General features: G+C 41.8%; 4 protein-coding genes across 8 annotated transcripts; 2 read left to right on the plus strand and 2 right to left on the minus strand.

The window, feature by feature from the left end:
* Window positions 1-37: 37 nt before the first annotated feature.
* LOC100231857 (acyl-coenzyme A synthetase ACSM4, mitochondrial) lies at window positions 38-16,635 on the plus strand. 4 transcript variants are annotated; one of them, XR_012058268.1, is made up of 15 exons: window positions 38-339; window positions 921-1,152; window positions 1,610-1,820; window positions 2,218-2,425; window positions 2,541-2,684; window positions 2,931-3,087; window positions 3,707-3,786; window positions 4,524-4,647; window positions 5,160-5,240; window positions 5,351-5,452; window positions 5,803-5,930; window positions 6,614-6,713; window positions 7,546-7,665; window positions 8,469-8,674; window positions 10,471-10,847. XR_012058268.1 is itself a non-coding variant. In XM_072935626.1 (14 exons), the coding sequence occupies exons 2-14, from the start codon at window positions 952-954 to the stop codon at window positions 12,297-12,299; spliced, it is 1,689 nt and encodes a 562-aa protein (XP_072791727.1). In that variant the 5' UTR covers window positions 38-339; window positions 921-951; the 3' UTR covers window positions 12,300-16,635. The 4 variants fall into 4 exon arrangements, 3 of the variants coding, with proteins under 3 accessions (XP_072791727.1, XP_072791726.1, XP_072791725.1); XM_072935626.1 differs by lacking the exons at window positions 8,469-8,674; window positions 10,471-10,847 and adding an exon at window positions 12,267-16,635; XM_072935625.1 differs by lacking the exon at window positions 10,471-10,847 and having other exon boundaries at window positions 38-405; window positions 8,469-8,784.
* On the minus strand, window positions 14,206-17,737 carry THUMPD1 (THUMP domain 1 NAT10 acetyltransferase adaptor). The gene is made up of 4 exons (XM_002192877.7): window positions 17,462-17,737; window positions 17,035-17,215; window positions 16,456-16,704; window positions 14,206-15,898 (listed from the first exon to the last, which is right to left on the minus strand). The coding sequence occupies exons 1-4, from the start codon at window positions 17,675-17,677 to the stop codon at window positions 15,570-15,572; spliced, it is 975 nt and encodes a 324-aa protein (XP_002192913.4). The 5' UTR covers window positions 17,678-17,737; the 3' UTR covers window positions 14,206-15,569.
* Window positions 17,565-23,792, plus strand: LOC121470736 (uncharacterized). Its single transcript, XM_072935792.1, has 2 exons — window positions 17,565-18,574; window positions 19,936-23,792. Exon 1 carries the CDS (start codon window positions 17,565-17,567, stop codon window positions 18,333-18,335), a length of 771 nt encoding a protein of 256 aa, XP_072791893.1. The 3' UTR covers window positions 18,336-18,574; window positions 19,936-23,792.
* Window positions 19,116-24,714, minus strand: ERI2 (ERI1 exoribonuclease family member 2). Of its 2 annotated transcripts, XM_030284750.4 has the most exons (8): window positions 24,577-24,714; window positions 24,357-24,496; window positions 23,815-23,942; window positions 23,507-23,663; window positions 22,882-22,982; window positions 21,937-22,018; window positions 21,185-21,273; window positions 19,116-20,974 (listed from the first exon to the last, which is right to left on the minus strand). In XM_030284750.4, the coding sequence occupies exons 1-8, from the start codon at window positions 24,657-24,659 to the stop codon at window positions 19,634-19,636; spliced, it is 2,121 nt and encodes a 706-aa protein (XP_030140610.4). In that variant the 5' UTR covers window positions 24,660-24,714; the 3' UTR covers window positions 19,116-19,633. The 2 variants fall into 2 exon arrangements, with proteins under 2 accessions (XP_030140610.4, XP_072791724.1); XM_072935623.1 differs by lacking the exon at window positions 24,357-24,496 and having other exon boundaries at window positions 24,577-24,687.
* Between the last annotated feature and the right edge of the window lie 16 nt (window positions 24,715-24,730).

Here is a 24,730-nt window from a genome sequence, read left to right on the forward strand (position 1 = left end):
AAAATCTTTTTAATGCTTCTCTTCATCATGATGAATTTGTGATGTACTTAAATGGTTAAACTGGAGGAAAAAGAAGACCCAGAATGCTTTAGGTTAAGGTGCAAATGATCCACAATTAACAATGATGTAAATGATTACAAGAAAAAAGTTACTCCACAGAAAGAATTCTGCTGCTTGGTCTGTTTTGTGCCACATTCTGTTCTCGTTACTCCGGAAGAAGTGAGCAATAAAGTCAGAAGAGTTTCACTCCAGAACCTTTATGAAGGAGTTTCCAGGTTTCACATCTCCAGGGAACAGCTGATCCTTGCAGTGTCTCTTATGGGAAACATGTCCTAACAGGTGAGTGAAATGAATGAAGAGGATCTCCCCCAGCAGCTCCTGATCTTTCCTGTCCACAGCAGACAGGTGAGGAAAATGAGTAGAAAAGTCTTTATAAAACTCAGGGGCTACATAACAAAGTGAAGGTTCTTGGGATTGATGTGGTGAATGGATGAATCAGTCAGCAACTGCTCAGGCTAAAGCAGTGAGATTGTTGATGGAACTAGTTTGGAAACAAGCAAAAAAGAAAAAGGAATAGAGGCTCGGGTACTGAATGTATGAAGCAGTATATTCTTCTATATATTCTTCTAATATAAACAATAACATCTGATGTTGTGTTTTACTATGGAGAGTTGTGGATAATTAATTTAAAAATTAAAAACACAAGAAAGCAAGATAGGGAACTTAACATTTAATTAGCATGTTAAAGTAATCAGTCTGGCTCTGACTAGCCTAAGTGACTTAAATGAAAATCTCATTAATTCATAACTGGATTATCTTTGTATAATCTCAATATTCTTTTTCTTTTTTTGTTGGTTTGGGTTTTGATTTTTTGGTTATTGCAATGTTCATAGCAACAATTCTGCAATTTTCTTATACAGTCTACAGCATCTAGACACATAGTCTTCTGCCATGAAGCTGCTGTTGAAGTTACAGAATCTGAAACTCTTGTGGACTCTGAAGCCTCTTAATAGGACTTTCCATGGACATCCCAGGCTGCTTTCCTCTGACGTATATTCCCAGTATGAGTCCATCAGACAGGGCAAACAGGAAATACCAAAGTACTTTAACTTTGCAAGTGATGTACTGGACAAATGGTCTGAGATTGAAAAGGTAGGTGATCTTCTGTTGTGCCAATTAAATACTTTAATTTTAAATTTCATTTGGAATAAGCTGGGGTTTTTTTCTTTTTAAAAGCAATCAGTTGCCAAACCAAATTTGCATTAGGAAATTATACAAAAGTTCATTCTTTCTTGCTTCATTTATTGTTATTTATTTAGGAGCATTGATGCACAGTAAAAGTTTTAAACTGAAATAGGATCCAGACTAGGATTTGGGTTGGGAGGCAATTAGGCTGGTAAACATTTCAGGTTCAGAAAAGGAGAATCTTTTGGGAATAACTGAGCTTGATGAATAGCAAGTCTCGATCCTTTAAGGACAAGAAAATAAAAAAGGTTATATGCCAGCTGTCAAATACTCAGATCTTCCATAATTTACAGATGTCTGTGCATTATTATTTCATGGTCTTTCAGAAGAAAATCTTTTATGTTTGAATTCCTATGTTTTGTAGGCTGGAAAGAGACCATCAAACCCTGCTTTCTGGTGGATAAATAGTGAAGGAGAAGAAGTGAAGTGGAGCTTTGAGGAGCTGGGGTTCCTGTCTCGCAAAGTGGCCAATGCACTGACTAAAGAATGTGGACTGCAGAAGGGAGACAGGCTTATCCTGATCCTACCACGAATTCCAGAATGGTGGCTGGTCAATGTGGCTTGTATGCGAGCAGGTTAGTGAGGTCAAATGGTCATTGCAAATTGGTTGAGAGGATCAAGAATGGATATGGTTTATCAAGGGAAAATAGTGTAATAATCCAGTGAGTGGACTAGCTGCCGGGCAGTCCTGAAGGGTTTTCACTGGGGGCCATAGGAAAGGTAGCTCATGCAATGGGCAAGAAGAAGCCAGAAGGCAGGGAAGAGCCATGGGAGTCACCAGGCAGGTCCACATTTAATTCCTGACAGGAGAGCACAGGCATCTGCATTAATCTAATCTAACTCTTTAGCTGGGGAACACCAGGGCAAATCTGTATCAGAGGTCAGTTTGGGAATATTTAGTAGCTTAGGTTCTTAGAAAAGAATCAGACATAGAAAAAATGCCAACACAAACTAACTTTATCTCTCATGCAGGAATTGTCATAATCCCAGGAACATCCCAATTATCTGCCAAAGACATACTGTACCGACTCCAGGCATCAAAGGCTAAGAGCATCATTACCACTGACAAACTGGCTCCTGCAGTGGACTCAGTGGCATCCCAGTGCCATCTCCTGAAAACCAAGCTAATGGTGTCCAAAGGCAGCAGGGAGGGATGGCTGAACTTCACTGAGCTGTACCAGTGAGTACGACTGAGTGCCACTGCAGTCACGAGGACGAAGCAGACCTGTTCCCACAAGCACTCATTTACATCAACTACAGCCACTGAAGTTATAATTACATTCTCCTGTTTACAGAAACCAATCTGCTGACCATTCCTGCATCAAAACAAGCATTCAAGACCCAATGATTATCTTCTTTACCAGTGGAACTACAGGTTTTCCAAAGATGACTCAACATTCCCAGGGTAGTCTTGGTTTCAGACCCCTTTTAAGTGAAAGGTATGAAAGAGTTAAGCCTGGTTGAACATAAGATAATTGAAGCTGCATAGTAGAGCTATTGTAAAATATTACTGAATAAGAAATACCAGTGTGCATCCCTGGCCTTTCTCCCTGTCAAATCAGAGTAAAAACCCCATCAAATTGCTAGGGACTAGGGTCACCCCAGTGTCTCAATCTTCCAATTAATATCTCTTACCCTCTTTCTGGGTATATTTTGTTATACTTTTTTTTTTTTTTCCTTATCAGGTACTGGTTGGATTTGACTCCCTCTCAGATGATATGGACCACTGCAGACACAGGATGGATACTAACTTCAATAGCATCTTTTTTTGATCCTTGGGTTTTTGGATCATGCATCTTTATACATAACCTACCACAGACCGACTCAGAAGTCATCCTGAATGTAAGGGGAAAACTCATGGAAATGTATTCATCTGCAGAAAGCATGCCAAAACCAATTCTTGACATCCACGGATTTCATGAGGGTTGTGTTTATAGTGGTGTTTGAGATATTGTATTTGCTGTGTAAAGCCCTATTTTAATTTTTAATGTATACAGAAGGGAACAAACATGCAATGGTTCATACATTTTACTCATAGCTGGTAAGCACGTGAAAAAAATCTTCCAAAAGCAGCTTTAAGTACCTGCCATTCACTCTAGTGACCATGGAAATAGTATCAGTGGGTATTAATGCAGAAATGAAGTGTTTCTGTGCCCACACCAGCCAAGATGAAAGTGAACACCTCCCTGTGATGTAGACAGAGGAGGAACTATTCTGGCCATGTCCCAGACTGTGAGGTCCTGGTGTCAGGTAGATGTATTAGCATGGGATTTTTGTAATCAAATCTACAATCTCTGCATATTGCACCAACTGCAGGAGGGTTCTTCACCCAACAGAGGATGTGGTGCTTTTATATAGGGACAAATGTACTTCTCCTTCCTGTGTCACCTGTTTACTGTACATTCCAAAGGCAGTTTTTTGCCTGAGCTTCACATGTCCTTCTTATTGTTTAACCCTCTAGACTCTCTGCAGATTCCCAATTGACGCCCTAGTTGGTGCTCCAACATTGTTCCGCATGCTGGTGCAAAATGATCTGTCTAAGTATGTAAAAAATTGTTTAATAATGTTTAATTTACCCTAACTAAATGTAGTCATCTCCTATATCTAACTGCTTGACCCAAAATAGGGTAATAATTTAGTTTAAAATATCCTTCACGAGAAGACCATCATGCAAAATTTGAGTTTTGCTGAGTTTTTGGTCAGAGAAACTTGATGTTTTCCCTCAGAAGTTTGAGATCTATGCAACTGTACTTGTGAGTGTGAAACTGAGAATCTGTTAAATACTTTGTCGTAATTTTTGTCTCCCACATTAATTGTCCAGACTTTGGGAAGGACTTCATCCTAGAAAGTGCACGTCAGCATAACTGTGAGGGAATTATTTGTTGTGGCAGTTGTACCTCACCCCCTGTTCTAGTTCTCACTGCCTGTCATTGTTCCTTCCTTCCCTCTTGAACTTTCCTGCTTGGCCTGTTGCAGAGGGTCAGCAATCAGGGCCCTGGCTCAGCAGATCAGTATTTGGTTATTTATAATCCCAGCTGACCTCAGCAACAATTTTATTTTTCACATGCTTAATTCTGACTGCTACTTACATAGAGTGTTGAACACAGTGATATCCTTGTTGTATTGGGAACAGTGGGATCAGGGCCCCTCTGATTTCCCCACTTTGTGGCACTAACTCTCCCAGTAAACAGCTCTCCCATGGTGTTCACCCTTGCGTGCTCCTGGTCTCTCCCTCTAGATTTAAGTATTCCCTTTCTTGTTTTTAATTCCCTGTGAAGATACAAATTCATGAACCTGAAGTACTGCATGAGTGGAGGGGAACCACTCAACCCAGAAGTCATGGAGCAGTGGAAGAGCCAGACTGGGCTGGACATCCATGAAGTATATGGCCAGACTGAAACGGTACATCTGTAGGGAAAATAGCCTATTAAATCTTTGGAATTTCTTTTTGCTGTAAGGTTTGCTATGTAAGAACACAGTCTGTTCCTTCCTTCACATTTCTGTGAATGTTTCAGTAACTCCCTTTCCTGGTAACCTCTGAAAGAACTCCCTCTCATGGCTCTCCTCACAGAACCTGTCAGAAACATGAGGGTTTGGGAGGGAATGTGCTATAATATTTCCACAAATGTCCTTCAGCTAATTCCAAGTAACAGTGTCAGTCAAGAGATCAGAGTTTGAATCTAAGGGAAGAAGACTGGTTAGCAGAGGACATGAATTTTTCACAGATAATGGAACAGGATAATTTCAGGGAGTTTTATGATTTTGCTTATCAGTACCACACAGCACTGACATATAGGATCCTATGAATCTTAATTCTTTACTTTGGAATTAGTCTAGAAACTGCATTTAATGAATTAAGTGTGAATGTAGCAATTTTCTTTTAAAAAGCTTTGGTTTGATTTTGATTTTTACAGGGAATAATCTGCTCTGTTTTTAAAGGAATGAAGATTAAACCGGGATCAATGGGGAAAGCAGCTCCCCTTTATGATGTTCAGGTTTGTTGACTGCTCTTTGGTTCCGTCATGGGGGATTTTTTGTTTGGTTGTGTTTGTGTTTGGAGTTTGTTTTTCCACTGGACTAAATTATGAACTGTTTTTCATTCTAGATCATAGACAAAAATGCCAATATCCTGCCTCCAGGACAACAGGGGGAAATTGCTATCAGAAGCAAACCTAAAAGGCCACTTGGTTTTTTCTCTGAATACTTAGTAAGAACTTTATTTTATTCCTCACCACCACTACCAATCTCCCCAAAAGCTCTCCAATTGCATAGTGGTCCTAAAGGCTGGATATTTTTCACCATTTTATTATTTATTACCAGAGTAATTTGTTTACTTGAATTGGTGGTGTAAAAGGAAACAATTTAGGATCAAATTGAGTTTTTTTTTTTTCCTTAAAGAATATAAATTATTTTAAAACTATTGTATTTTTTAGCAATATCAGTACATCCTTGACTGAAAAATTAAGTTCCAGTGCATTTGATGTTATGTATGTTATAGCATAACGTATAGCTAATGCATGCTCAAAATCTAAACTACTGCTTGTAAACCACTTTAAGGATAACCCCAAGAAAACTGCAGAAAGCGAACGTGGGGATTTTTATGTCACTGGAGACAGAGGGACTATGGATGAAGAGGGATATTTCCAGTTTATTGGCAGAAACGATGACATCATCATTTCTTCAGGGTTAGTCTGCACATGCACATTCTAAATCTGCCATTGTATATTCTCACATGTGTTGTATATTCTTACACGTGAGCTTCTGGCATCATAATCCTGTGACAGGAATGCATTGACCTCTTGACTTTGGAGTGCTTGCTGTTATTACTATCTTTCACAGACCCACATCTGTGATGATACTGGATCCATTTCCCCTGCAATATCTCATGTGTTTCAACAAAGAATGAAGACTTCAGTTGGCAAAGGAGGGATGTTTATCTAGTTTATTTTTTGACTAAAACTGAAGGAACCTCTATTGGATTCAAAGAGCTTTTGAAACAATTTATTTTTAACATGTTGAAAGGAAAGAACTTGATATTTTATGATGTGATTCCATAACATGGCACAGGCTGCTGCTGCAGACCTCAGCTACAGGGTGGGATGGACCTGCAGCCTAAGAGCCCCAAGGAGAGAGGACAGATGGAGAAATATCCACAGCCCCAGCAGTCCTCTGCCACAAAGACCACTATGAAATGCTCCTCCTTCTAACCCAGCCAGATGCCCCATTTTGCCTAAAACTTCTATAGTTGGTTATTGATTTGTTCTGGCTTTGTTTTTTTATTTCAACATGAAAATTTAAAAACATTTGGTGCTGTTTTTTCCAGACAAAAAATAAGAGCCAAGCCTAATTTTTATTTTTCCTTGCCTAGATATCGAATTGGGCCATTTGAAGTAGAGAGTGCCCTGATAGAGCACCCAGCTGTGGTGGAAACAGCTGTTGTCAGCAGCCCAGACCCCCTCAGAGGAGAGGTAATGATGCTGAATGGAGGGGGGAAAGCAATGCATTTGTCCAAATATATAATGATATCAAGGAATTTCTACTTTACTGAAAAACTTACAGCTCTAAGGCAATAATGTCATCTTAGAATCATGGAATTGTTTAGGTTGGAAAATACCTCTGAGATCACTGAGTCCAACTATGAACCCAGCACTGTCAGGTCCTCAAATACACCATGTCCCTAAGCACCCCATCTACTTCCATCATGGATAATCCTAGTGGGGTTGACAAGCAAAATCCTTTCCCATTTACATGCCTTTGCTCTTCTGAGTTTCTTTTCATCCCAAGTTCTTCTCTGTGGAGAACACTACTGTGATGTTTACTTTGCCCTTGTTCTTAAGCATTTGTCTATGCACTTAAATTGTCATTTATGACTCTTGGTGTAGCCAAAGTTCTACTGCAATTGCCCAAGCATTAGACATGGGCTGCAGGTGTGGTGAATCACAATCCTGTGCCAGGATAAGAGTGCTTACTGTCCTCAGTGTGAACTTCAGAGAGAAATAAAATGTCCTTTAGCTTCAGAGAGAACTCCACAGAGAGACATTTTACTGCATTGTCCTCTCAGCTGCTGCTGAGAAGAAAAGGGAAAGGCCCTTATTTGTAATGAGGGCACAAAAACTGTCCTTTAAACTTTAGCTTCTGCACATACACATGCAGAAGCTGGGCACAAGAATTTTTTATCATGTGCTGGTTTCTCTGTTCCTCATGACTGTTGTGACTGAGCAGCACTGCTCACTGGTAACTGCTCATCAGCCCTTAAAAAACAGATGGTATCAGATCACTTTTGTTAATTTTACCTTACAGGTCGTGAAAGCATTTGTGGTTCTGTCCCCAACCTTTTCATCCACTGACCTGAAGAGCTTAATTCGTGACTTGCAGGACCATGTCAAGAAAACTACTGCTCCCTATAAATACCCTAGAAAGGTAAATATTTCTGAGGAGAAACTTTAAAACAGGCACCCTTCCCTATAGCTCAGGAGAATTACCATTTAGATTTTCATGATTCACTTGAAAGAGCCAGCAGTAAAGATTCATCTAGACCACTGACTCCAGAAGACCTTTCCTAAATAACATTAATTTCGATTGTTTTTCGTGAATTTGCATAAAGTACTTGTTCAAACTTCTCAGAATTTTCTAGGTTTTATATATCCCAGTTAGATCTCCATGTTCTCAATCAGACTCAAAATCACAACTCTCTGTTTTGTGTTTAACCTTCAAACAAGCATTTGCCTTTAGGGTGGCACATGACTGAATCTGAGTAAGTTTTTGTCTACTGATCATCACAACTGATAAATAGACACAAGCCCAAGAGGATACACTTGGTGTTTCTTAGTAATCCAGCACCACAGGACAAGAGCTACTGCAATGCCTTAGCTAACTGGAGCAGAACTCACAGAACTAATAACCATTAAAGACCTCGGGCCTGTAACATCCTTTTCTTTCTTCTTTTTGTCATTCATCTCTGACTCTGGTACCACTCAGGCATTTGCCCTTCTGCTGTACTCAGTTTGGTCAGCTGAGAGGCAGCTGTACAGATGTTTGGCCATCTAGGCAGCCACAGAGATGGTTTCACAAGTGGCACAATGTGCTCTTTGGTTTGGCTTGGATTTGAGGCAGGCAGTTCTTACTGATGGGAGTTCTCTCAGTTTTCCACATATGCTTGGAGAGCCTTGGAACACCAACTCTGTAGAACGTGCTGCATTGCTTTCTCTCTTTATTTTATCTAGGTGGAATTTGTCAAAGAATTGCCAAAGACAGTCACTGGGAAGATCAAGAGGAATGAATTAAGAGATAAAGAGTGGGGACGGATATAGCATTGTTTGGAATTTAACAAAACTTCTTTCGTTCCATTAGCACTATATACATTTCACTACTATAGCTGCCATTATTCTGATCTCTTTTTGTTAAGTGCCTGAGCATCAAAAAACTACAGGTAACATCAAGATGTGATATTTGTGCCTGCTTGCAGAGTTTCCAATGTCAATACCTGAGTGAATTGTATTATTCTGGGTGAAAAATAAATTTTTCAATAGACAACTTCAATAGCCTTTCCCTTTGAGACCTCCTTACCATTCCTCTTGCAGCCCAGCTTCTATTTGATATTCTTGAGAGACAACAAAAAATATAATGCCCACATTTGAAAAGGTATTTTACATCAAATATATTTTGATTCACTATTTCCTGAGAGTTTACCCTGATATCCAAAGCTTATGGAAAGGACATGGTGACTGGTATGGTCACTAAATGGGTTCCAAAAATGCAACATTATTAAGAGGTTGGAAAATAACATCTGATCTGGTGCCACTGGATAGTGGCAATAAAAGTGGCAGTAAAAGTCCTAAAAATGCATTGTTACAGATAGGGGATTAGCAGTTTTATTGGATAGGTCCAAAATCCACATTTTTGCTGGTAGGATGAGAACCATGTGTATGTATCCTTTCTTTTGAAAATGTCTTGTATCTTCCAAGCACTAGCCAGGAGTGGAATTCTCAGTGCAAGGCTGGAAGTATTCTGAAATAGACATGAGCTTTAAAAAACCTAAAGCTTTTGCTTTAAAAACCCTCTGAGGTAAATGAAATTGGACTTGAGTTTATGTTCAGTATGCGAGAAATAATCTTTTAACAGATGATGCTGTTATGCATAATGAGAAATTAGTAAGTTGTAGAATTCACGGTATGTACTTAATGTTGCACATATACATATATAGGGTGTATATAAATATATGGATTTTGTATGCATTTGGCACATAAAATTGCTATGCTTGCATAGTAAGAAAGTTAATATTTAATTTTATGTCTTGAAATGCTTAATACATTTCCAGAATGGGTTTGGAACTTGGTCCTTCAGATTTTCTGGATTGTGATTTTTTGTGACTTTGCATGAGTTATTTTAGCCAGTCCAATGAGCATTTTATAAGTGATCTACAACTTCATCTCCTTTCCCACAATATCAAAAGTTGGAATTAAGTTTTAATGAAAAGAAGAGCAGCCTTTAGATGAGTTTGGGTTTAGTTATTCGAAAGGATTTCAGATTGTTGATATAAAACTAACTCTTCTGCTAATACTTGATCGGGGCCTAAATAGTCATCCTCTAAGAATAAAAACTGAAATTATAAATGAAATGTACATAAGCTTATCTGTTTGAAAAGGGTTTGTTATTGAAAAGATCAGTAAGAGAAGGGGTAATTTGCCAAGTTTGGCCATCACACTCAAGTGTTAGATCTAAGATTCAGAACTTGCCATCGCTGTCTGAGCTTCCATCAGCTGTGGCAGAGCAACAGAGCTCAGCAGCTGCTAATTTGTTAATGGGCTCCTTTACGACATTTACAGTCCTTAAAATCCAAAATAAAGTTATCTTCAAATACAATCTCACAGGCTTCTAGTGGGTGTAGAAAATTGAATCCTCCATGGGAGCAAGTAGTTTGTTTAATGTGATTCTACCAAAAGAAAAGTGAACAAAATAAGATTGTGCTCAAACCTGGCTGTAGCAGGGTTTTAAACTTCCCTTCCCTTTTCCTGTATTACAGCTTTCTTCAGAGAGAAAGTTAATATTTAATTTTATTTCTTGAAATGCTTACTTACTCTTTTTGTTGGGCAGTGGGAGTGATGTGGTACCTACCAGCTAAATTCTAAGAAGAGACTGAAGCTTTTAAATTTGCAGGCTTGCCACAGAAAAGGAGCATAGTTTGCAATTAAACTGCTAAGTGGTGTTATTTTTTTCTCTGCACAGACAAGTTGGGGTTTGTTCAATAACTATCAAAGATGATCGCTAGGAACATTCAGAGGAAGAAATTGAGAAACACAGAGTGGTGCTCTTTGCTGTTGAGCTCCTCATCAGAACATGCTCATCCTGGACTTTTGTGTTTTCCATTTTGTGTATTCCATCCTGTTTCCTGTCAGTCTTAAGAGGACGACCTTCTGAATAAGGGTGGAAGATACACATTGCTGTTCTGCTGCTTTGAAATATTTCTAAAGCAATATATTCTCTCTAACTTTAAATGTACATGTGAGAAAATAGTGATAGAAGAGGGAAAAATGGACTAGTCCTTATTTTTGCATTTGCAGTGCTGTTACTGAAAGCCACAATATATATAACTCTGTGCCAAATATTATTTTGTGAGAATGTTTTTTAATATTGTTGGTGATCAGACTTCCAGGTCTAGCCAGTACTGGGTTGCATAGAGTTTCAGGATTAAATATAATCAAGGATTTCCTGGACTGAGGTGTCAGTTCAGACTGTGAGATATTTCCATAACAATCAAGCTGTTCCAAGGTTATGGGAGCAGCAGAGGTTTAGATCATCCCTACTAGGTCACATCTCACGTTTCTTGTTACCTCTATGTAGCCCTTGCACTTCACACCGTGCTGCTACAGCACTTGATTCAGAAGATATAAGCAGCAGCTGAACTCTATGACCAAGGCTGTATTGAGCACAAAAACACCAGTGAACCAAGAAAAAACAAACCAAAAAACAACAACAACAAAGCACAGGGTTATTTATCTTGGATTTTCCTTGTTCTGCTGTAAACCCACTACACACAACCCATAAACGTATCTGCTGGTAGCAGGAGCCTGGGAAAACAGCAAAGGTGCTGTGTAGTAAAACTGTTCACATGACCTTTCAGGACAACTAATTGTTATCAACTGGCTAATAAACACAAGTCCCAGGCTTGTGCCAGGAGGTTTTGCAGGTGCCTCTCGCCTCTTTCACACCCTCAAGCTCTGAAATGGATATTTCTTTGCTTTCCAGCTATCAAGCTCATTACTGTCTGAGGTCAGAAATAGAAAACAAATGCACAAAATGCATTAATGTAATGTGTCCATTACATTAATCTTAATGGATCTGAACTTGCACTACTGAAACCAGAGGATAGTTGCGACTTTATTTCTTGGAAAAAGAGATGAAATGAAGTGGAGCTTTGAAGAGCTGGGTTTCATGTCCCAAAAAGTGGTCAGTGTGCTCTCTGGGCCATGCAGTCTGCAAAGAGGAGACCGAGTTTTAGTGATTCTACCTCAAATCCCAGAGTGGGGGCAGCTGAGCATGGTTTGTATTCAAACAGGTGAATTGTGTAATTCCTCGTGGTCTGTAGATTATTACCTTCTATGCCCAAAGTTAACAATTCATTTAACAATTATATTTCTTATTTGACTTCCTTGCTTGAACATTTGACAATGAAAGGGGGGACTGGGGTAGTCTCTAACAACTGATATAATTACCTTCATCATTTTTCTTTCACTTCCTATGGCTTATGTTCAATCAGTTTAACTGGGACAGACTCAAGTTAAAGTTGGCAGTGTTTTCTGCCTCACAGTTATGCATCCTGCTTTCACTGCACCTATAGCAAAGGTGCTATTTTGTTCTTCAAGTCTGCACATCTCTATTCAAGTTCAGATGTGTGAGACTTGTTTTACCACCTTCTTGTTTCTGGATTGTATGGTACTGGTAGCCAGCAAATTAGGAAAAGCTGTGATCAGGACTGAAAGGGAAAAACACCTAATACATTACCAATTTTATTGCACTTTCAGGTGTTATCATCACCCCAGGGACAACACAACTGACAGCACCTGACATTTGCTATCAATCGCTGGCTTTGAAGGTCAGGTGTGTTATACAACCCATGCTCTTGCTCCTGTGGTGGACTCGGTTGCATCCAGGTGCCAGTCTCTGAAAACAAAGCTGATTGTGTCTGAAAGCAGCAGGGCTGAGTGGCTGAGCTTCAGCCATTTGCTCAAGTAAGTGCCTTCTACCTCAGTCCTGTTAGACTTGTCTCCAGTGGAAATTTCCTCATGTTTGAACACCCTTGTACACTTGTATCTCATTAATGAATGAGAGACCTCTAAGGGCTCAGGAGAAGAGGCAATTTAGTCTCTTTTTTATATACAAAAGCAATATTAAGGAATAGCCAAACTGCTAATTATAAAAATAAGTAGCCTTATGATGTCTAGATTTGTTAAATAAGACCATAAAACACAGAAAAGCGGGCAGCAATGACTTTGATTGACAGCTGTGGCAAGTTTACTCTCTAAAAGACAAGTATTCCATACAAATTATTCCATATTCCTAAAACTTGATGATAATGATGAACAGCTCTTCACGATGAAAGGCTAAAAAGGGTACTGTAAAATGAACTTAATGCCTTTAGGCATCCTCTAGACGCAGGATCACTGCCCTGACTTCCCTGCTGCCCACAGCTGAGTGCTGAGCTGGCCAGGAGGCTCTGGGGCTCTGAGTGGCAGCAGGAGCCACTAGCCAGCACCAGGACACGGCTGGGCCGGGGAGGCAGACTGCCCACACATAACCTTGCAGGAGTGGGCAGTGCTTGCATGCCAAGCCAACAAACAGCAGTCCTGGCAGAGCGTTTTTCATCCATTTTTGTACATTCCATGCCACAGTTCGATCCAAGAGCAGCCTCAAATGTAAGAACACCATGCCCACAATGAACAGTTACTCATATTTCATGTTGTTTTCTAGGCAGGCCACAAAACTAAGCCTCTTAGGTTTACAGGATTAGCTGTTTTAAGATGGCATAACCACAGGGTGTTTGCTCATTGAACAGGAATATAATACAGGAATGATTTTGCAGCATGATTCTTTTGGGCACAGGATATTACCAGCTGCTTCCAATCAGTGGGAGTTACTGGTGTTACTTAAAGGTCTCCCCTACTGTATTTCACTACTGAAATGATAAATGAACTGAATTACATGTAAATTCATATTTCAATTATACAGCTGTGACCCTCAAGAAAGGTAAATCAGTACTGGAAAACACCGAGGCTGTGAGACTGGCTTAGAAGAAATTATCTTCAAGTTTCCCAAGCCAATCTGAGTTTTAATTTAGCACACGGGGAATAGTGAATCTCAGGGATAGGTTTTCATACAAAAGGATGATCCTTGAGTTCCAAGTCAGCATTAGGACAAATTAAATATACCACATTCCACCATCAGTGTATCACCTCTTCAGCTGATGTTTGGGCACTGTTACATCTTTCCTCAGCAATGACAGTGACAGCAATTATTTGGCTTTTCATGTAACAGAGAACATAATAATGTCTTATAGTTTGTCCATGAAGGTTTGAATTTGCAACACTGAAGCACCATCTGACCATGGGAGAACCACTGAGCCCAAAAGTGATGGCACAGCAGAAAAGCCAGGGAATTATGTCTTAACAATGACTGTTCAGTAAGTGCAAACTGTGAACAATCAGAAGTAAACTGTAAGCCCTGTAGGCAGACAGGTCAATGAGAGAGGAGAAAAGAAAACAAAAAATCCCAGTAAAACCCTGAGTTTTGTCCTTAGAAGTTAAGCAGGCTGTCATGAATCGTAATTACCAACATCAGCCATCTATAAACATTCGCAGTTGGCCTTTGTGTCTGGTCTCAGATATTCTTTCCTTTGTGTGACTCAGACACTTATGGTCATAATCCACACACAAAAATCTTCAAAAATTTAAAGAAAACACCACATAGGACATAAGAAAGCAGAATTTAATACATGGGCTGCAACGGAGATAGGACTAGGGAAATGAAAGTCATCTTCATTTTCCAACTTTTGAAACCATTTTGAAAGAAGAGGAAAATATAAATTATGAAAGACTTGAACACATCCTTTTCATTAAACCAAGAAAAGTGGCATATTGTGTTCTTCAAGATAAGTTTTCCCATTAGCAACACAAAGGCTTTTATGCTAGAAATGAAATACTAAAGAAAGTTCTACAGAAGGCATACTCAAAACCCTGTTGGAAAGCAAGTTATAGCTGCACTGGTTTTGGCTGGTTTTTAGGAGTCACAGGGACAGTCCACTGCAACAATAAGACAACAGAAAGACTCACTAGCATTACTTTCAATCTGAAACAAAATAAATGCCAAAAAGCTAAAACTGTACCAAAATTTAACATTTAATTCCCCTTATCTAGTATTCTATAATGGAGAGCTTCTCTCATAAGAAGCTTCCAATCAATATTTAAATTCAAACTTTGACACTTAAAAAAAAAAAATAAAACCAGAAACACTTCATAAAATCCCCCAAGGATTGAGTCTTTGGAAAGAGCAGCAAAAGGCTATCTGCAGGGAATTACTCAAAAGGATTCCATTCAGTGATTACAGCATTTACTATAAACCAGTAAGTGCTGCATACACAGCTAATGTAAACACACATGTAGTTTTTGATAATACCATCTGCAATGCCTGCACTATACTTGTATTGTTCTAAAACAGTCCAATCTTTTACTCTAAATCATCTCATAATATTCAAGTATTTATATATATAACAGTTCTTTCCAGTCAAGACAGCATATCTGTGTGTATATATAAATATATGTATAAATACATATATTCAGCAAATTATCAGATTGTTAACAAAGAAAAATGTTACCAAGTTCTGCAGCTGTCAGCTCACTTCCTTCCCAAAACCCTCTGCAACCAACTCTTTTCCAGAGCTCTCTCTGACAATAATAGCTCAGAGCTGCTTCTGTGCTGCCTTTTGGCTTCTGTAGCCTCCAGATATAACAAAGGAGAGTCCATACATGTCAGGGTGGACACATCTACATATACATGCACAGACCCCAGCTTTTGTGCCAGGTACAGGAAATGCAGAACAAAGCTGCAGGAGGACAGCAAGCTTCACCAGAAAGGTAATGCACCCTTGAGCACCCTTTTATCTGCTGAAATGTCAGCTCCACCTGCAATGAGCATTAAAATTCTTACACATGTGGATTTTAAAACCAGGACTTCAAAACAAAACCCTCTCCTCATTCCAACACCATTTCAGAACTCTAGGGCAACTTTTCTTATGTTTGGATTACTTTTACCTTTCCCTTATATCCCATTTTCTACACTGACAGAGCATCAGTCCCCTTGGACTCAGATCCTATTTCACTTTGATTCTTGTTCTCTTCTTTTACTTCTTTAGAGCTCTTCTCCTGCTCCTCAGCTTCTGCTTTAACTACCTCTGAATTCTGTTCTTTTGTCACACTTGATGGGTTTTGTTGTGCATCTTCTTTGTTGCTCTTCACCACCTCCTGTAGATTGTATTTTCTGAACAGAACATAGTCCCTCACCACGCTTAAGCAACAGACGGTTTTTATTATTTCCACCACAATTGTGTATTGTGGATTATTAAGATCAACCTTGTTTTCTGGATTGAGGCTGCCCACAATTCCTGTAAAAGAAGATGCAATTTAAAAGATGCTGGGAAAACTCATTAAGAGCATAAGCATGTCTTGTTTCTCAGTAATTGCAGTGAGATAATTTTTCAGTTACTTCAGTCCTACTGGTACATTCTGAGATTCCTGCTCTGTTCCTCTATTTTAAGCAATTACAAAAATAATTGGCTATAACTGAGGGGGATCTTGCCTCTTCTCTCTTAATTTTTATCCATTCAATAAAATACTCAAGTAAGGTGGAGCTTTTATATGAGTCCAATATCAAACAGAAATAGCAACATTATTATTTCAACACAGCATACCAAAGCCTAATAGCAGTCACTTCAAAGCACATATAACTGATACTGCAAATTATATTCAACATTGTTCTCTCTTCTGCTTACAGTCTCTTAAGACATCAACACCAACAAGGAATACTGATGTCAAGCTTTTTTTAAGTCTTAGAGAAGCTTTTAGGATTCAACATAGAGGTTTTAAGCAAAAAAATGTGTTAATAGTCTGCCCCATGTTTTGCATGCAAACTTGCTCCGTTTTGTGTGAAATCCATACATACCTGCCAGTTCCTTAATTACTTCTTCCCTACTCATGTGGCTGTTATTACGAGCTTTATAAACAATCTGATAAGTACCCTTGTTAGGGGCTTTAAACCAAGGCTCAAAAAACGTTTCTGTGTATTTTTTCATATCTTCCATAAAAGCTTTGCAAGTTCCAGAAATGGGCAGCATGCGTAGAATGACTCTTGTTTTCTTCTTTTTAGTGGTGTGCATATCCTTTAGTATATGGTGCACCAGGTTCTCAGGTTCTACAAGAAAAACAGTTGGGTATGAGCAAAAAATTGAAGGCATTATCTCTCCTCTTCCCAATCTACATAATAAGCTGGGAACTTGGCTGCACGGCTGTCAGCCTCAAATCCTTTTAAGTAAAGCATTGTTTTAGAATACCAAAACTAGAGAATCAAAGTGTTTCATCAAAGCAGTTTCCTCTACCTTTAGCTTCCTCACTAACAAAAACATTCAGTGGCACGGCCAAAGGGAAGGGTATTTGATATACACGTGTCACTTGGAAGCCACACCGTGGCCTTCTACTAACAGCGCTGAGAGTTTGCATTACTCAGTATCAGCTCAAGTCCCACCTATGCCCTGGGTTCTGATGAAGACCACGTTGTTGGCACCACTCTCCACCGACTGGAACCGCCGCAGCTTCTGCTCCGTCGAGGCACGGATCTGGCCAACCTCGTTCTTCAGAGCTGCCTCGACATCATCTTCATCCTCCTCCCTGTCGCTTCCAGACAGCCTCTCCTCGTGATCTGAAAACTTCACACAGGCACCATCGCTCGGTGAGCGGCAGTGCCCGGCTCACGGCCCGCGCTGGGCCCGCCACACGGGGCACGGCCCGGGCGGGATCCGGCGGGGCTGGAGGGGGCTGGCCCGCGGAACCCGGGACACTCGGGCCGTGCTGCACACCCGCGGCTCCGGCACGCACGGCGGGAGCCGCGGCCTCGGGGTGCGCCCCCCGCCCCGCCGGCCCGGCCCGAGCGCCGCCGGCCCGGCCGCACGCACCTGCTCGGGCCCGTAGAGCAGGTCCCCGTACTCGCCGAGCAGGCTGTAGGCCTCCCCCACGCACTTGCGCTCGTTCATGTTGCAGGTGATGAGGATGCCGCGCATGCCGGCCTCCAGCTGCCGCCCGGCGCCGCGGGGCCGCTTGGCCCGGCCGGGCCCCGCCGCGAAGTGTCCCTTGGGCCGCCGCTTCCGCGCCGCCGGCTCGGCCGCCGCCATCGGGAGCTCCGCCAGCGCCGCCGCGATGGCGTCAGCGCCGCGCCCGCCTCACCGGCCGGTACAGCGCCGCGCCTGGAGCGGCGGCCGCGGCACCGGCACCGGGCACCGAGACACCGGGCACCGAGCCACCGGGACCGAGCCGCGGGCACCGAGACACCGGGCACCGAGACACCGGGACCGAGCCGCCGGGGACCGAGACACCGGGGACCGAGCCACCGGGGACCGAGCCACCGGGACCGAGCCACCGGGACCGAGCCGCGGGCACCGAGCCACCGGGACCGAGCCGCCGGGACCGAGCCGCCGGGACCGAGCCACCGGGGACCGAGCCACCGGGGACCGAGCCACCGGGCACCGAGCCACCGGGGACCGAGCCACCGGGACCGAGCCGCCGGGACCGAGCCACAGGGAACGAGCCGCGGGCACCGAGCCGCGGGCACCGAGCCGCCGGGAACGAGCCGCCGGGAACCGAGACACCGGGGACCGAGCCACCGGGGACCGAGCCACCGGGGACCGAGCCGCCGGGGATCGAGACACCGGGCACCGAGCCGCGGGCACCGAGACACCGAGACACCGGGGACCGAGCCGCCGGGAACCGAGCCGCCGGGAACGAGCCCTCGGAGCGCGGACCGCGGAGCCGGGGTGCCGAGCACTCTGGTGACGCGCTCAGCCGCGGCCAAACTCATAGCCCTTGCTGCTTTCGCTTCCCCCGAGCTGCGGTTCTAGAGTCAAAGTCTGTGACAGTAATTCCGGAGCGGACGGGAGCGGGCAGCCCTCGGTCCAGCTCTGCAACGCCGCGTCCGACACCGACCCGTGCGCTCCATGGACAGGGATGAGGGATGCTTCGGTCACTTCCCCGCCTGTCCGACTGCCAGAGGTGTCACGGCTAATAGGGACCAGGTAAGCCTGAAACTTTGAACAGGTAAATGGAGGCTTGGGAAAATAACGAACATGTGCTAACAGAACAGTCGTAGCCCGTAGCGTAGTTCCTAAAGGAAGGTGTGGGTGTGCATCCTGGTCAGTAAGAGCCGCCTCTCCCTGCTGCAACTTAAAATTTTTGGACAATTAAGGGGGTAAGAATTGTTACAGGTTCTGATCTGTGGAAAAAACTGACCAAGGCAGTTGGTCCAAATCCAACATAAGAAAATCACCACTGGAAGCAAACTGTGCTAAAAGTGGAGAAAAAATTAAAGTACTTGCTGCTTTTTTTGCAGGATTTTTTACAAAGAAAGACATTGCAGTTTTGCACAGTAATGTAAAGTAAGACATTACTTTATGTATAAAGTATAAGAAGGATACACTATATCCTTCTTAGTTTAGGTTTGAATACATTCTTACCTGATTTCCTATCAATTATCTGTCCCAGGGGCTATACAACAAGCTAAAGCAGACACTGATACAACGAAATGGGAAACCCAGAAAGGCAAGAGCAAAACAGTAATGTGTTAAATAAAGTATTTAATGAAATATCAGTATCTTATCTTTATTGTTACTTAAAGGACAAAAAACTCTGTAAGAGTTTAACAGAATACTATTGCTTCAAGAATCACTTTTGATGTGTGACATCTTGTAAAGAGATTTTAAAATGTTTCAAAAGTTTCAAAAATTAAAAGTTGGAAGCATCACAAGTATATTTAGGGAAAAAAGGGCAAATAAAATCTGTCATTGAAATCTTTAAGGACTGGACTAGTAAAGTGTTTAAAACATATGATAGAACAGAAATTTAAAAATTGTAGCAACAGCTACAGTTTTATCTGTTCTCTCACACTTAATTTAGGAGTTGCTTCATGATCTGCTGGTATTTTTATGTGTTTGACCAACTTTCCTTTCTACGGTAACCAAGAACTGTCCTCTTCATCCCATTCTGAGAATACATATCTGACATCATTTGACTGTCCTGATTCCATTAAGCATGAAACTTAGAGAGTTTAGGATTCAGACAAAAAATTGTATCCATTCTCAAGTTCTCATAGAGGGTCTAAGACACAAATACTTTTTGTTGGAAGAATTTTCTGAATTACTAGGAACAGTTCTAAGAGAGGTCAAAGCATCTGCATTAAAGGTGAGACCACTAGATTTCTCTTTCAGAAGCGCATATTCCCACTTGAAGTATCCACAACTTTTCTTATTACCTCCTTGCTTGCCAACAGGACAACAAAAAAATGCTCTGCCATGATTTGGGCCAGCATTTGACACAGAGAGTTTTTTGGCTCTTCGGCCGCAGTTACACAGAGGGGGAGTTGATTTTCCATTTCTCACAGCTCTTACAGATTCATTCAAATTGACTGTGGAGTTCAGAACTGCAGGAAATACTCTCGGCAAATTTGAACTTCTCGAAGGTAAGGAGTGATCAAAAGAGGACGTTTTCTCTTGATATATATGAAAAGACTGCTTTTTTGCTGGTGGGCATGTTTTTGGACTAGTTGGCTTTCTTTTAGGAGCTTCTAAAGGAGTAGAATAATTTCCAATTAATGCTGATTGTGCTGAAACAGCATTTCCTTTTGCAGATGGCAACTTAAAAGCTGAACATTTTGAACTCTCCCTTTGTACTGTCCCTATATTATAGATTGTAGTATCAGGACTTTTGTAAACAACAGACCTCAGAGGTTCCATGGGTGCTACACTTTCCTCTGAACTCTGATTATCTGAACTTGTCACAGCCAACTGTTTTGAAATAGTTTCTTCTTCAGACACTGTTAGATTATCTGCACTTGAGTAATCCTTGAGCTGAACAGAGTCTGAATTTTGTTCATATTGAGATTCTGGTATCAAAGCAACATCTTCCCAGTCTGTCAGCAGAGACAAGCACTCGGAACTGGTGCTGATGTCCCCACTGGAGAGAGTAACTGAGGGGATGGTGGTGGAGACCAGCACCAGCCCTGATCCCTGTGCTGGGAGGCTGAGCCTGGCTGTTCTCAGAGGCTGCCCAATGCTCAGTCCCTGCTGGATGCCTGTCAATGCAGGACTGGCACATGGCTGTGCCAGACCCTGAGGAATGGGAAATCTGTCAGGAAATGCTGCTGAAGAGCTTTGGGATTGAGCATGGAATTCAGTCCTTGAGCTGCTGGGTACAACACGGACATCTGCAGAGGGATCAGTGCAAGTGATCTGCTGTTCCCCAGTCTGTACATTGGAATTTATCTTGTTTCCAGCAATACTCTCGTGTTTGTTCTCAGCCAGAGATTTTGTTTCACAAGTTCCATCTCTAGATGTTTCAGGTCTGCTCTTACTTCCCAGTGGAGTCTTGTCAGTGACATTTACAGTCAGTGTTCTGGAAATTAAATTACTCTTCTGATGTGCCTAGGGAGTCCATAAACAAAAGCAGATTTTGGAAAGTGAATACCCAGACATTTTGGGAATAAATGCACAAAATTAATAAGCGTATCAGCCTAAGGATGTTCTTTCCAAATCACAGTCAGGATGCTGGGTTTATTATTTGAATAGCTCACCTTTCATCTGTATTCCAGGCTACAAAGCAAGTAGACGGGAAGATACAAAGTAGTGACCAACCTTATCCAAAGATTTAGTAACTTTCAGCACACATCCATCACAAATCAGCCTCCAAGCAAGACGAGCAGTATTCCGGGAATCATCCAACCCTTCAAAAGTATGGTTATATTAATGTCTTCTTTTTAACTGCTACTGGGGATAGTTCTTATTACTGGAGAAATGTAATCTAGGTAAGCCTTACATGAATGACAAGGAGTCACAGAACTGTGACACTTAGTCATCTAGTTCAAAAAAGAGAATGAAGTAGAAAATTCCAAATAATTCTCTGTGCTGAAACATCTGAATGATTATCCATAGAGCTGAATAGCTATTCACAATTTTAAATATCCTTGCTCTTTTTATTAATCAAGTTAAAAAAAAAAACAACATACTGTGCTGGAATTCTCTCACATTAACATAATATCCAGATCTATCAGGTAAAATCAAGTTTCTTTATCTTCCCTCCACCTCTTTCCTTTTTCATCCTAGAAATTCATAAATTGATTGTGAAAATTGTGAACATACTTTCAGGAGCAGTAGAAGAGATTTCCGAAATGAAGTATGAGGTTAGAAATAACAAACTTATCTCAGAGCACTTTGCCTTCCTTGTTTTGAAGGTCTGTTGGGCAGAACATGGCATAACCTGAAACTGAGTAGTAACTACTCAGAGTAATAAATAGCTGCTTTAGGTTAACTAGAGCTAAATAGTACTATTTAGCTTTCTAAGATACAGATATTTATATATATATTAAAATGAGGATCACCACGCTTACCAGAATGTTCCCGTCCTTCAAAAGCTATCCCCAAATCCTGCAAAGCTCCATTTAGCCCTTTAGGCTTTCTGTTATAGAAGGCCTAAGGAAAGAAATGCAGGTGCTTAACATGAAGCATTTAAAAATCTTTCCCTAGTGAAGCAAAGCCATTTCAGAAATATCCCCTTACAAATAATAAATCTCACAAGGCAATTAAGCGAAATGGGTATCTGCATTTTACAGTGAGGATAAGACCATAAGTTACTTACCCTGTTAGAAATCAGAATGGAAATAAACATGAATCCCTTCTCTCAGTCTTAAGCAAATCCATTCTGTCTGAGCTCTGGAGTAATTTGTCTGCACTCTATGGCTTACACTGATGAAAGTCTTAACAGACCGGCATGGAAGAATACAACTATAAATAATACCTTAAGATGCAATCAAAGGCATGGGCATGAATAGATTTGGCATAGGTATGGATTTTTTGTAAATGAAAAAAGTGAGTGCTACTTCTTGCTCCTGATATGATTATCTGATTTGATCACTAGAAAGGGGGAATATTCACACTATCTTTAGAGACCTAATTCTTCTGCCTACCTGTAAGGTACCTCTGAGTACTTCTACACTATAATGACAACTTCTACACAGCAATACAAGGCAGCAATAAGAGCACACAAAACAAAAAAGATAGGAAGCAAGGAGAGCAAAACTTATCAGGAAAGGAAGAGCAGCTCATAAATTCTCATAATTATCATGATTTTATCAAACAACAATCTTTTCCTAACATGAAGATTTCTATTCAAATTCACACAGTTCTAGGGCAGCTGGTTACTGAGCAGTACCAACACTGAATAAAACCAGGTTACTCTGATCACTGGGACATGCAGCATTGCCTTGTAAGCTCAGGTATAGTCAGTCTTTGAGGTCAGTGTGAATAGAAATGTTTCAGTCTGTCAATCCTCTCACCCTGTACGTTGCTTTGAGATCAATCCAGGAATTCAGAATGTCAGGTTTGCGCAGCTGCTTCCTTTTACACTCGTAGTGCAAACACACACCCAGGTCCCAGTCTGTGCAGGGAAAACCACAGTCAATCCACCACTGCAGAACTGGCTTAAAATCCACATAATGTGGCCTATGTATCCCTTTATGTAGGTTTTTAGGCCACATAAAGGGACACAACACCAACACACTGTCAGCATCCTGTGCTGCTGGATGGCAGGAGGCACAGGCTGTGAAGCAGTTGTCCAAGGGAAACACTGGGATTGCTGCAATGGCACACCAAAAGAAGCAAACCCCTGTTGTTAGTAATTAGCTTCAGACAGTTAAGGATCTCAAAGACATCATTAATTCCTTTAGACTCACTAAGAATGATCATACAGTACACTAAAGCAGAAAAATGTAACCGTGTCAGACCCTGGAGTCAAAGATGCAGCAAACATGTCAGGATTCCATATTTTCAGTCTTATCCCAATATTCCACATTTTTAATACCTGATAATAGGAGTCTGGCTGAGTGGAAGTGAAGACACAATCTCACTAGTGCCACCTAATGTTATTACTGTGCAGAAAAAGCAAATGAAAATGTTATTTACCTGTCCATGTAACAAAGGCACACGCTTTTGCTTCTGAAGTAGAATTACTCTGACTATCTGTACTGAATGTAATTTTCTTCTCCTTTTGTAACTTTTGGACCCATTTCAGAAACTGTGATAAGCAAATGTTGAGAGGCACCCCTTGGTCAACTTGATTCTTCAAGGAACAGAACATGAAGCATGTATGTGTTAGAATGCGCTGAAATTCATTTGAGGTTTATTTCTTTTTAACTGTTGAAAAGTCTCTTTAAATAAAACAATAAACAGCAATTATAAAATTGTAAAACAGTGTTAAGTCACAATTATACCTGTGTTATGCCAGTTAGTTCTGTACAGAATTCAGAGAGAATAGGATGCTCCTGAGGCTGAACATACATGTGGAATTCAGATTCAATTGCTCCTGTTGAGGTGTTTAACAGGACTGCTGGAAATTCAACTGCAAAAAAACACAGAAGGAGAAGAAGAAACAAAACAAAACAGAACCATAACACAAAAGCCAGAAAGGTTAAAACTGTTCACAGGAATAAGACCATTTTCATACCAGCCCCTGATATACTGAGCATATGCCACGATTTGATTTTATATATATATGTGTGTGTGTGTGTGTGTGTGTGTGTGTGTGTATGTATATATATATATATATATATATATATAAACACAGAGTTCACAGAGTTCAAGCATGATGCTGATATGGGCAAGCTTGTGTGTTTGATCCCTGGGTGGATCATTTGCTTAAGAGCTGGACTTGGTGATCCTTGTCAGCCTGTTCCAGTTCAGAATATTTTGTGAGATATATATAAAAAAAAATCTATCATTGATATATTTATTACTCCATTACACCGGCACTCACTGATCTCGGGCCCGCGCCGCCCGCGGTCCCCCCAGCACGTGGCCTCGAAGTCCAGGACGATCAGGAAGGCGAAGCGCTGCCCCGCGGCCGCCCGCGCCCCGCTCCGCGCCCGTGCGCTGCTCCGCGCCAGCCCCAGCCGCCTGCGGACACCGACCGAGCTCAGCCAGGGGCCCGCGGCCCCTCCGCGCCCGGACACCGCCTCCGCGCCCGGACAGCGCACCTGGCCAGGTGCTTGGTGGCCATGGGCACCCGCCGCCTCAGCGGGCCGCCGCCATCTCCAAGCTCCCGCGGGCCCGCCCCCATCGCGCTCTCGGCGCTCGGCTGCTCCGGCCGCGGCCCCGGCGCCGCCCGGCGCGATCCGAGGGCCGCTGGGA

The sequence above is a fragment of the Taeniopygia guttata genome, chromosome 14, assembly GCF_048771995.1.
Source record: "Taeniopygia guttata chromosome 14, bTaeGut7.mat, whole genome shotgun sequence".
Lineage (NCBI taxonomy): Eukaryota > Metazoa > Chordata > Aves > Passeriformes > Estrildidae > Taeniopygia > Taeniopygia guttata.